Genomic DNA, 12969 nt, shown 5'->3' with positions numbered 1-12969 from the left:
ACGGAGGCCTTAGAGGGTCACCCACAGAATAGGCGGGGCCTTTGAGGTCAAATCCACGACTGGAGTTAAGATTTGAACTCAGGCTTTAGATCTATGTGGATCCATGCCCGGTGGTGTTTAAAAGCCTCCTTTGCCACAGTCCTGAATAGCCTCTGTTCCCACAGGCGCTGAGCAGCAGCGTGTATAGGAACGCTTCGCCCTACGGTTCCCTCAATAACATCGCTGATGGCCTCAGCTCCCTCACCGAGCATTTCTCAGACCTGACGCTCACCTCCGAGGCCCGCAAGCCCAGCAAGCGGCCTCCTCCGAACTACCTGTGCCACCTGTGTTTCAACAAAGGACACTACATTAAGGACTGCCCTCAGGTAAGGCAACTCAGCCCAACTGGGCTCTCCCGAGCTTCCTTCCCGGCAGGGTCTGTGGGTAGATGGGCACCGTGTTCTCCCCAGACCCTTCTGTTTCCATGGTGCTGTTAAGTAAGACAAGGCTGTCTGAAGTAGAGGGGTCCAGATCCCACTTGGGCCCATGGTGCTTGCTCAGCAATCGGCATGGGGGATTCTGGACCCAAACCAGGCCCCCACATGAGGTTCTGGCCCCTAGGTTCCCACAAGTGTTCCTGCAGAGTGGGTCCCGTTAGAGTGGGGCAGGAGGCAGCCAGCAGCCTCTTCATAACTCTCTGGAGGCCCCATCTGCTCACATTCACCAGGAAGGAATGTGGGCTCCTGGCCAGGAATCCAGATGTGCACCCCCTCCCTCAGACCCACCACTGCCTCCTCTGCCTACATCAAGGAAGGATGAGGGTCCTTGCCTGTTTGTGCGCCAGAATAGGTCAGGGTAAAGGCATCAGCTGCCAAGAGGCCTGGCATCCCTCTCAGGGTGCAGGGCTGGGGGATGAAAGGGGTTGGTTGGGAGCAGCCTCATTCTCTGCCCCATGCTTTGCTTTAATGAAGCAAGGCATCTGCAGCCAATGCCACTCCCTGGGTGACTGCCGCCTGGGCAGATACAGGATCCTGGGGAGCGAAGACAGCAGGCATCTTTTTAAGTGCAGTGTGAGTTTATCACACTTTTCCTTTTCCCCTACTTTTTTTTTTTCTTCACATTTTCCATTTTTTCTTTAACAACGTGGTGCTGGATTTATTTTTTATATGTAATGGAAATGGAATCCCATCAATTTTGAAAAGCTATGCAGTATTGCCCTCCGGATGCTGGGAACCAGAGTGGAGCCAGGTAGGGAGCCAGGATGGGGCTTGTCACCACTGCGTCCCTGGCATTTCTCAGGAAGGGCTGTGCCGGGCTTCGGGTCTTTGCTGCTTCAAGCTTAGCCCCGACACAGGTTCCAGGGAACTTGATAGAGAAGCAGAACCCCAAGGCCACCCTACACCCCCATGCCAGCTCAGTCTCCACGGTGACGCGTGTGATCACCTCCTGGAGCCCTACAAGGTAGGAGCATGCTGCTGATGGCAGCATCCCCCATGCTCTACACCCCATTCTTCCATGGGGGCAGTGAGCAAGAGGCCCTTGGGATCCTGTGACTTGGCCAGAGGTTGAGTTCTCCTTCTCCCCCAGGGCTCTCTGACTGGGCAACAGATAAGGACTCAGAGGCTGTCCACCCCTCCCCAGCTAAGTGCTCCCATGTGCAGCAGTTCAGGACCCCTCAAGAACTATCCCACCCATGGGCAGCTTGGGAAGTGGGCAAGCAAGATCCACTCCCATCGGGGAGGAGACAGACCCTGTGCCAAATGTCCCCTGGCAGCCTATCTATCATCCACTTCGGGTGACTGCCTGTGTGTCAGGTTCGAGCGAACCTCTTTCTGGGAGGCTGGGATGAGTTTTTTGAGCAAGGGAGACACTCATGCAGAAGTTGAACTGGTTAGGGGAGGAACCAGTATTTTAACCCAGCAGGTGAGAGTCTTCCGACTACTGGATAGAGGGTCCCTCAGCTTCCAGCACTGATCCTGGCTTTCTTTCCCATTAATCATCCTCTCTCAGCTGTATGTAGATGAGGGAGGAGGGGCCCGTTGACAGCCGGACAAATGAGTCTCTGAGCACCTCCATGAGTCCCTGGGCCACACCTATCTGAGACCTGTGCAGCCTGGGTGAGCTGTCCTGATTTGTTCCCAAACCTGACAGTATCCGGGACTGCTAGGAGCCCAGGGATCTCCCTGCCTGCCTCAGTGGTAGAGGCAGGGTTAGGATAAGGCATAGGAGGACTCTAACTAACACCTGGATACAGTGACCTAAGGCAGGCAAAGTACCTGGCGGGACCTGGCACAGGGAAAATGCTGTCACAGGCTGTACCATGAAGAGCGTACCCCCTCATCCCTGCTGGGTGCCGGATGCTGGGGATTAGGGTGGGCTGGAATTTAGCTGGATGTTCTCCACCCTCCACTGAGCAGGAGCAGCTGCTGGGTCACATTCCTCTCTGACTCCTGAACCAGCTGGGGTTCTTATCCTATCAGGTGTTGAGCACAAGTCTTCCCGAAGAGAGGAAAGGGGCAACTGAGTTTTTATACACCCGTGTTTCGAATGAAATGTTATACAGCAGGTCAGACTAATTAGTATGTAAGTGACTCCCCTGTACTGTGGACTCTGAGACAGGAAGATCACATGGCTCATCGATGGCGTATCACGGGTCATCATTTCTTTTATAAGGCTGGGTGTTATCCCACTGAACTGATAGGCCTTTATTGCTTCTCAGTGCACAGCTAGGCTGCGTATACCCATGACTGCGGGCGGATAGTACTGCTGTGGGTGTGGCCTCACAATATCGCTGAAAATCTTTGACTTTGGTTTTCCACTCTGACAATTCTCGTTCCTGTCTGTGGAGTCGCTTACTTTGTCTTTATTGTTTCTCAGTGTGGAGGCTGAGGTTGGGGCACTGACTGTAGGCTTCCTCCTTGTTATGAGATTGGGGCACTGACTGTAGGCTTCCTTCTTGTTATGAGGTTGGGGCACTGACTCTACGCTTCCTCCTTGTTATGGTTTATTTGTTTTGGTTATGAGATGTTCTCTCTCTCTAGTCCAGGTTGGCCTCAAACTTGGGATCATCATGCCTCGGCCACAGGCTGCCATTCCTGGCCACACCTTCATTTCTGTTTGGTTTCTTCCCCCCCCCCCCCCCCCGCCTCTCCCTCCCCCTCCCCCTCCCTCCCCCTCCCCCCTCCCTCCACCCTCCTCTCCCTCTTTCTTTCTTTGAGACAGAATCTTATATAGCTCTTGATCTTCCTTATTCCTTCTTCCACTGCCCAAATGTGAAATTGTGCCACCACCTCTGCTTTCCCATCTTTGTGTGTATGTGATATGTGCATGTATGAAATATGTGCGATATATGTGCATGCGTGTAATGTGTGTGTGTGGTATGTGTTCCTGTGTGAGACCAGAAGCTGGCATCTGTGTCTTCTTTCTCTTTTTCAAAAAATATTTATTTATCTATTATATGCAAGTACACTGTAGCTGTCTTCAGACACACCAGAAGAGGGCATCAGATCCTATTACAGATGGTTGTGAGCTAACATTTGTTTGCTGGGAATTGAACTCTGGACCTCTAGAAAAACAGTCAAGTGCTCTTAACCACTGAGCCATCGCTCCTGCCCCTCCAACTTACTTTTTAAGCCAGTTCTCTCACTGGAATTAACCAATCCATCTAGACTGGCTGGCCAACAAGCCCCAGGGATCCTCCTATGTCTCCCTCCCCCCGTTCAGAGAATATAGGCACACGTGACCACACCAGGCTTTCACGTGGGTTCTGCAGATCCAAGCTCAGGTCTCTGGTGTGCACAGCCACTGGGCTACCTCCCTAGGCCCCATACCTTCCTTCATCCTTGTCAGTATTTGTAGGTATGAATTGCTCCGTGAGGCGCATCGCATGTTGCAGGGCGTCATGACTTTCATATGCCACCTATTAATGATCCGAGTTTTCCTTTTGGACCCTAGGGTTATTCAGAAATGTGTTGTTTAATGGCCACATATTTGTGAGCTTTCCAGATATCTTTTGATGATTTCTGAGTTTATTCCACTGTGGTCAGAGAGCGTGCTTTGTATTGTTCATCCCTTCTAACTGCACTGAGGCTGCTGTGGAGCTCAGCATGTGGCTGGCCTGGAGACTGTCCTGTGAGAAGGGTGGGTGGAGCGCGCTGCGCTGGGCTGTCTGCTGGGCTTGCTGGCTCACAGGGCTGTTTATGTCTCCTGTTGCCTTGTTGATGTTCTGCCCAGTTCTCTACCCATTAACTGCAGATACCAGTGTCTCCACCTACTGTTTCTGAGTTACTCCTTTGTCTCGATTGTTTTTTTCTCTTCATGTGCTTTGGTGTTCTATTATTAGGTATGCCCTATCTTTCTAATGACCATATCTTTCTGACGAATTGATCCTTTTACCATTACAAAATACCCCTTTTTAAGTTTTTACGCTAGTAACATTCATTTTTGTTTTAAAGCCTGTGGTGGGATTAGAGATGCAGCTTGGTGGTAGAGCACTTACCCAGCACTTGCAAGCACATTTTGGGATGAATTTCTAGGACCAAAAGAAAATAGAACTAAAACAAACCACAAAGTCTAGTTTTTCTCACAATGGGACACCTGGCTTTCTAGTGATTACTTTAATCCATTCAGACATTCGAATCTGAAGTTAGTCTCCTGGAGAGAGCATCTTGAGTTTTATGCCCAATTCAAAAAATCCCTGCATTTTGATTGGATTCTTTAATCCATTCACCTTTAGTATTATTGGTGTAGTTTGATTTATGTCTACCATGAGTTTCTGTTTTATACATTGTCTTCTTAATTCCTCTATTTCATTCTTATTTCTTTCCTTTCTATTAGTAAAATGATTTTAGTGCTACTTTGTAGTGATCTACCTGTTGGTAGATCTACCTGTTTACACCATGCATATTAATTCACTAGCATGACACACAGAAAATATCACTCCTGCACAGCTCTGTGAGCTGCTGGTTTGGGCCTTCAAGTGTGGTTTGGGCCTTCTGTGCTGGGTCTGTTTCTGTTTATCCTACATGGAGACTCTTGAGCTGTGTGGATGTGTTGTGGTACCACACACCTTTAATCCCAGCACTCAGGAGGCAGAGGCAGGAGGATCTCTGTGAGTGTGAGGACAGCCTGGTTTACAGAGTGAGTTCCAGGACAGCTAATGCCACACAGAGAAACCCTCTCTTCAAAACCACCAATAAAAAGCTGTCATTAGACTTTGAGAGTTTTAAGCCACTGTTCCTTCAAATGCTCTTTCTACTCTTTTATCTTTTGTTTGATAGAAGAATTTCTAAATGATCTAAATGTGTTTAGAATTATCCATAGTTTAACTGGGGTAGAATGGACCTTGCCAGGTCTCCAGGTTGCCCACAAGCCCTGGCATTTCACAGAGGCAGCAAAGAGCTCCATGGAACTCTGCTACATATCAAGTTCAAGGCCAGCTTGGGATACACAAGACCCTATTTAAAAGAAGAGGACACAGTAAAAAGATCAGGAGAGCAGTCTCCCAGGCTCTGTTCGCATGACACTGGGGCACTGTGGGGGATACCAAGTCTATAAGAATTCTGGCGCCTCCAAAGCAGAGGTGAGAGGTGGTGGAGATCTGCGCATGGGACATCACTCCTTGGGGCTGTGGTTATGCCAGGTTCGTCTCTAGTAGATGTCAGAAAGCTTAGGGGTCAAGAGTGCTGGCACTTCATTCTTGGAAAAGCAAAACAAAATGTAACAACAACAACAACAACAACAAACCAGCCTTATGGTCTGTGCCTTTAAATATACGCAGTGCTGATGAGATAGCTTTGAGACCTGAAGGTAAGGAGTAAACTCGCCGTCCCATAGCCCATAAGCCTCTTACCTTCTCAGTACACATGGTGAAGTTCCTTGGCTTCCTCCTCGCAACACTGAGGCTCAGGGACGTTAAATGGCTTGCCCATGGCCGCACAGCTGGTAGCTCTCAGCTCTTGGAACTCAGGTCCTCTGAGTCTAGGGCCCAGGCTTTTTTGTTTATATCCTATATCCACTGCCTTTAAGATCAGAGGTTTGGTTTGGCTTTGTTTTGTTTTTTTAAGAGGGACTGTTGGAAATAGAAGTCAAGAAGCCACGCCTGCCCATTCTGACCAAGTTGGCCGTAACCCATAATGGGTCCAGCCTCAGGGATCTGCTGCCTGGTAATGCTGAGAGGTCAGGGTAGTATTGGACTGTCAGCGCTGGTGGCAATAGACACCTCTTATCTGCAGGGAGGCCTAGGCGGTACCTGTTAGCTACCTGCAGGGTCATCTGGGCTCAAGGTGTTGATGTCTGCAGGACCCTGAGGATCTGAGCCACACAGAGGCTCTGAACCACCAGTCCTCCAGTGTTTCCAGCTTGGCTTGTGTGTTTGAAGTCGGGGCTATGAAGACCTCTCTAAGTGTCTCTTGGGGCCTGCTTTTAGAATAGGCACAGCCTGGGTGGTGGTTCAAGAGTTTGTCCCACTCTGCCTGGGGCCCTGTGGGAAGTTCTGAGGGGAGGAGCTAGCCAGGGAAGGAAGGCATCCCAGGCCTCTCTGGGTACTGCATGCCCTTGTTCATAGCTGGCACTCCCAGAGGAGAGGCGAGAGGTGTGGTCAGAGCATGTGGTGAAGGCTTGCATGCCAGGCTGTAACCCTGAGCTTAGTGTTGAGGGCAGGGAAGCCATCTGGGTTTAGGTAACAGGCTCATGCTAACAGTTTAAAAGATCACTCTGAGGGCAGGTTGGAGGCCGAGTGGAGCTCAGAGACTCAGAACATTGCAACACAGAGGAAAAATGAAAGCCCCAATCAGGAAACATTATACCTGAAGAAGAGCCAAGAGTCCCCTCTGGGCAACCACTCCACAGCACAGACAGCATCAAGGCTGTTCATGGTCTTTTCAGGGGTCCACAGAAATGGTTCTACCTTATGTGGTTTAAGACCATGAAAGGGAGGAGACATGATCATCATCAGCATCACCACCACCACCACCATCATCATCACCATGATGTAATTAGACTCTAGCCTGAATAGCCACACTAACACAGTTAGAAAATATAATTTTAAGTAACTTATGAAGGAAGGCCACACAAAAGAAAAAGTCTATGGACATAAAAGTCATCAGGTAGCCCTAAGAGGAACTGGCGGCTGCTTACAATTGGATGGTCTTGCTGATTTCAGGAAACTTCACCCAGGGTCTCCATGCTACCAGGAAGGATCCTGATGCTGGACAGGGAGTCCATTAGAAAAGGGGAAAGAGCCTTGACTTCATAGCTAAAAGGCCAAGTTCAAGTCATTGTTCTATATGTTGCTCTGCTGTGCAACACTGCATAAGTTGCCTAACCTGTCTGGGTTACTTTTCCACATCTGCAATTTGACCTTGCACTTCTGTGCAAGGACCCAGTGTCCTTTCTTTAGGTCCCCCCTCTTCCCAGCGTGGCAGCTGCCCTTCAAGCCTTGAACCGCCCTCACTCCCAATCCTTTCTTGATGAGTAGTGGTCCTTGTGTTGGGGGAGGTCCGGTGGGGGATTGTCACCTGTGCCTCCATGTCCAGCTGAGGGCTGGAGCCCAGGGGAGCACGGGTCTGAGTCAGCATGCCTGCTAATGTGATCCAGATGTCAGACGGAGCAAAACCGTCACCCCCACCCAGCTGGCAGCTCCGGTTTCTTGGAGATTGCAAAAGAAAAAAGGAAAATAGAGCAGAGAGAGACTCAGATCCCAGAACAGCTGAAATCTTAGGATGTAAATAGTTTCAGAGTCTTGCTAGGAGGTCATTGACCTTCTGCCTACCCTGCCTGGCCTGCCCTGTGCCTCCTACCACAGGCCAGAGGCACCAGTCCCTGAGGGCTTGGGTGTTTAAAGGCGATAAGCAGAGCTGAAGGTCCATAGCTGACCCTAGCCTGTGCTGGCAATCCTCTCATTCCAGACCTGACCTCTCAGCAGGTTTGTTCTTCTCTGGGGTCTGAGTGGGTGGAACTGCCCAGGGGACAGATGGAGAGGGACCACGGATCTGTGGGGTTTCCCCCAAAGAACTCAGGCTAAGGTCTGGAAGTTCCTTACAGCCGCCAAGCTGAGAGGCACGGAGTGCTGAAGGGAGGTGCCCTGTTGAGTGGCCCCAGGCTGGCCCTTCCCTAGGCGTGTGAGCGCCTCCCATAGGAAGGGACAGACAAGGGAAAGCTCTCAGGCTGAAATGTTTAAAGCCTCCATGCATGCCAGAGCTGCTGTAGCTTGGACTTGGGGTGAGCTCAAGTCGGTCTCGAGGGCTCATGTGTGGCAAGCTTGGTTCTCACAGTGTTGACGGGTAAAGTGAGAAACGCTGGACGGGCCTTTAAGAGGTGGGGTCTCGTGGGAGGTGGCTAAGTCATTGAAAGGAAAGGAGGTAACTCCTCCAGGACCCTGGCTAGGTTGTCATGAGAAAGCAAGCTTCTTCCTCTTAGTCCTCTTAGTCTTCCTAGTGTTGGTGGCCTTCTCCATAGGAGCTCCAAAGGACTTGATGTTAGGACTTTTAGCCAAAACTGTGTGTTACACAAACCCATTTCCTTTGGGAAGTATGGACCTCGGGTATTTTATTACAGCAATAGAAAGCAGAAAGGAGCACTAGCGAGCTGGTAGGGAAACTGAGGCGTTCCCACAGAGCCTGAGCTAAGATCGCTCTACGAAAAGATCTATGGCGGGGAGGAGGTAGGGAGGAGGGGGGGCCAGAAGAAGGGAAGGGAGGAAGGAGGAAGAAGAGGAAGGAGGAGGGGGGAGCAGGAGGAGGAGGAAGAGGGGGTAATCACCATTCAGTGATTCCCAGGAGGGAATCTGGGCTGGGGGTAGGTGGCAGGTGGCAGAGGGGAGTGTCTCTCCTGTGGGGACCTGAGCTATCCTGCTCTAGCACCTGGCACAGTACTTGGAATGCCACCGGAGCCTAGGGAATGTTCTCAGGAACATGGCTCGGAGCCTTGACTGCTGCTTGGCCCAGTCTCATGGGTCCTGGTGTTGGGAGGTGACAGGACTGATGTTCATCCTGGCCTTCCCTTCCTCCCTCCTCTCTGGGATCCCCCCTCCTCCCCTGCTGCCTCATACCATGCCAGTGTGGCCTCTTTCCAGCTGTGAGCCTCTGGGAAAGTGAGCCAGTCTTTCCAGGTCTTGTTTCCTCCGATTTCTAGTAAAGACACTGAAAAGTCCTGCCCCAAAGCATGCTGGGAGCCGCTATTTATCTGAAGCTCCCCCCACACTCTCTGAACTTGAACGAAGTCTGTTAGTGGGTGTTGTTATTTTTAGGCTGCAGGTCAGCTCTTACAAACTGGTTTGGGGTGGCCCCAAAAGTCTGGAGTGTGCCTCAGAGCTGTGGGGGTCACCAGAGGGCTCTGGGCCTCTCCTCTTACCCTCTGTCCACGGAAGGGGCTAATTCAGGGATGGGCTATAGGGGGCTAGGTGACAAGGCTGTTTCTTTGGGGGCTTGGGAGGAACAGGGGAGAGTCCCAAGAACTTGGGACCACGCGAGGAACTTTCTGAAAGGGGCTCAGGGAATCTCTTCTGTCCAGGGTGGTACTCCAGGGAAAGGCTCGGGGCAGCACAGCTGTCAGCTCCTGCTGGCTCCCATGGAGGGACGGACTTGTCAGGTCCTCACCCTACCTAGCACAGACAAGAGGGGACAGCTGCAGAGGCAGCATGGGAGTGTGGAGAAAGAGGGGTGTGGTGCAGGGCACGTGACCGGAAGGAGCTAGCTGTGGACCCGGTTTCACATCCTCAGCTGGTGGTTCTCTTTTTAAGCATCATACAGGACAAGAAGGAGCTCCCAGTGTTTCCATGACCAGTGAGGGCTTCATCTCCTAGACCCTGAGGGATGGGGATGAGGGCAGAGCCTGGGAAGGAAGGCTCATGCCTCAGCCTTGAGCAACTTGCAAAGCCTGGAGAACAGAGTGCTGAAACAAAGCCACAGCGCACCATCCCCATCACAAGGTGTCTGACACAGCTGCTGTTCTCTCGAGGTTTAGAAATCCAGTAATCGAGCCTGGAGGGTTCACCAAATGGTTTACCTTAGGCTCGGGCTGGGGCCACCCCTTAGCTGTGCGGCTGCGTGGCTAATGGCGGTGGCAGACACATACGGGAGGTTGTGAGTGATTCAGTACAGAACAGGGAGAGAGGCAAGGGCTTGCTCTTGTCACATGGCTTGTGTTTATCTTGGGACTGTTCAAGGATGAGCTGGCGCTGAAGGCCCAGGGTTCTCAAAGAGCTATCCCGAACTGGACGCAGCCTTTAGCTTTGTGCTTGCCCACTGCATAGCCTTGGCTGGGGCTGGGTTCCAGTGCCTTGCCGAGTGCAGTGGGGTATGTGGGCCACACTGCCTCTCCCTTACTTGGCCTCCTCTAGCACTTGGTGTGCAGCTGCTCTTAGAAGCTTTGTTGTTGCTCTTGAAGCCGTTGGCCCCAGAGCCTTATCCACCCTCGCTGGTAAACTGAGACTGGGACTAGAGCAAGACTCCTGAGATATAACCGACACTGGACCCTCCTCTTGCCTTCCCATTGTCTCCAACGGCTGTTGAGCCTATATTCTTGGGGACACACTCATGCACACACACATATAAATATGCACACACACAGACATGTGCATACACATATGCACACACATATACATGCACATGCATACACACGTGCGCACACACACACACACACATACAGGTGCATACACACATGGACACACTCAGTGTTTCCCCAGCTGCTAAGCCCTGCCTCACACTGCACCCCATTGCCTTAACTCAGCCGCTTCCCTCCCGCTCCCTTCAGATCCTAACTTGAGCCGGCCTCTCTTGGGACTCGTCCCCAGCCGTCCCATGCCTGTGAGAACCTGGCCTTATGGCTGGGCTGATTCCTGTTCCCTTCAGCTTCTCACTGGCTTAAGCTCCAGAAGGCCAGCAGGTCCTCTAGAATCTGCTGGAGAGCGAGGAGACCTGAGGTGAAGACAGGACAGGAAGTTGGTTGCTAGGTAGGGCTGCTCATTGCCCTGTGTCTGGTTCTGACCAGCTTCAAGGGAGTTTAGAGGCAGGATAGTCAACTGGGTGACCCTGAATGAGTCTCATGCCCTTGCCATGCCTCAGTTTTCCCTTCTGTATAATGGTTCCATGGACACACATCCAGCCCGTCCCTTGGGGCTTCTGTGAGAATCGTCTGAGCTGACAAGTTACAGACGAAAGGAAACCCAGATAAGCAAAATTGAAGGGCCTAAAAAGGAGTGACTGTTCTGGATATCAGCAGGCTAGCCTGGAGTGTGGCCCTTGAGCCAGCTGCTGCTTTGAGAGACTTAGAAAAGCAAGCTGGGGTTGACAGTATGGCTCAGTGGCAGAGCTCTTGCCTAGCACGGGATCAGTTTCAAGCGGCAGCAGGGTGGATGTGATCTCAAGCCTTCTGGGTCACTCCTGTCCACACCAGAGTTCAGGAGCCACTGTCCCTCAGCACAGTGACCCCTACTGTCCTTGTGGAGTCAGCAGCATGTGCCTTCCCTCTCCAGCCTGGTGGGACCTTGCCTAGGAATCCCCACCTTGCTATAGTAGCTACCTTGCTCGTCTGCTTAGGATCCAGAGGCATTGGGTGAAATGGAGCAAAGAGCTGGCAGCCCTGGTGAGGCTGCTCCGATTGTCTGGGGAGTCAGCAAGGCCTGTCAGGGCTGGGGCAGAGCAGGCAGAGCTGGGGAGCACCCTCAGCTGGGTGCAGGAAGCTCCGGCTTCCTCTAAGCAAACCAAGGGCGTTTATTTCTGCCCAGGCAATCACTATCTATACCAGACACAGCAAAAGGGCCAAATCACAGCTGGAGTGTTTGGGTTAGACAGAGGACAGGACTTTCTAATCGGTCAGGAACACACCAGGAAGGACACTGAGGGCCTCCATCCCCTGAAATGCAGTGCGAAGTCCACAGCAGACTCTGTCCAGCCTCCTGCTCTGAGACACTTTATCACTGTGATGTAACACTGTCATGTACAAACGCCATGCTGAACACCATGCACGGAACTGAGTTGTAAATATAAACACACATACACACTCACATTAAGTAAATTAACGGGGTTTTGTGTTGGTCTGCATTCAAAGCTATTCTGGGGTGTGTGCACCTCACAGGTTGGCTGGACATTCCTAGAGCTCTAGACAAGAGAGGCCACATCATTTGTCTAAGTTCACAGCTAAGCCCAGACTGTCACAGCAGAAGTCCTGGATTTTAACTGCTGTTTTCAAAGCCTCTCTTTATAACAGGCCTCCTGAGTGAGGACTGGCATTAAGGACCCTGGTGACCCTCCTGGAGGTTGTTTGGTAGGCACTGCACGTAAGTGGGGCCAAAGGCTGTCTTGGAGCCTAGAAGAAGATCTCTCTCTCTCTCTCTCTCTCTCTCTTTCTCACTCCCTCCCTCCCTCTCTCCCCCCCCCACCCCCTCTCTCTGAGGCAACTGAATCCCTAAAGCCAAAGGGGTCTAAAGAGGGTACAAGGAAAGGTTTAGGGGACCTGAGCCTGATATGGAGACTGGGAGACACTTCTGTGTGTCCTTGGCCTAGTTGCTTGTAGTCTCTGTTTCCCTATAACAGGAAAGAGGGGTGGAACCCAATCACATCCCTCTGGGACTTCCCCTTAGGGGTGCCTGGGATGTTTTGTCCTGTTTATTTGGGGGTGCTGCAGGTGTTGGCTGGGACATAGACTTGTCTGCATGTTCATTAAATGATGGTGACGGACAGCTGAGCAAAATACGGTACCCAGTGTGAAATGGCATGGTGTCCTGGTGGGAGCATCTGCAGGTGAGCAAGCTCCAAGTCCTCCTCAGGTCCCAGGGCTCCTGCTTCCTCATGCCAGTGCTTCATCCCAGAATCTTGGTCCGTGCGGCCATAGAGCTTGTGACTTGGAAACAGGCTTCCTTCCAGGTGGCTCTGGCTGGTGGGCTTTGGGTTGTGTGTTTGGGTTGTGTGGTTTCAGATCTGAGGGTCTCTGATCCGTCCATAGCTGAGTTCGGCTTTCTAAGCCTCACACGGGTATCTGGGTTCTCAGGGG

At 51.6% G+C, this 12969-nt stretch overlaps 1 protein-coding gene across 1 annotated transcript in view; it reads left to right on the top strand.

The window, feature by feature from the left end:
- Nucleotides 1–12969, top strand: part of Zcchc24 (zinc finger, CCHC domain containing 24) — a 57429-nt gene that overhangs the window by 11697 nt on the left and 32763 nt on the right. Inside the window, exon 2 of the mRNA NM_001101433.2 lies at nucleotides 165–365. Within this exon, the coding sequence (NP_001094903.1) occupies nucleotides 165–365 (201 nt within the window). The remainder of the gene's footprint in view (nucleotides 1–164; nucleotides 366–12969) is intronic.

This window comes from Mus musculus, chromosome 14, assembly GCF_000001635.26.
Source record: "Mus musculus strain C57BL/6J chromosome 14, GRCm38.p6 C57BL/6J".
Classification (NCBI taxonomy): domain Eukaryota; kingdom Metazoa; phylum Chordata; class Mammalia; order Rodentia; family Muridae; genus Mus; species Mus musculus.
This window is presented reverse-complemented; position numbering and strand designations above follow the sequence as displayed.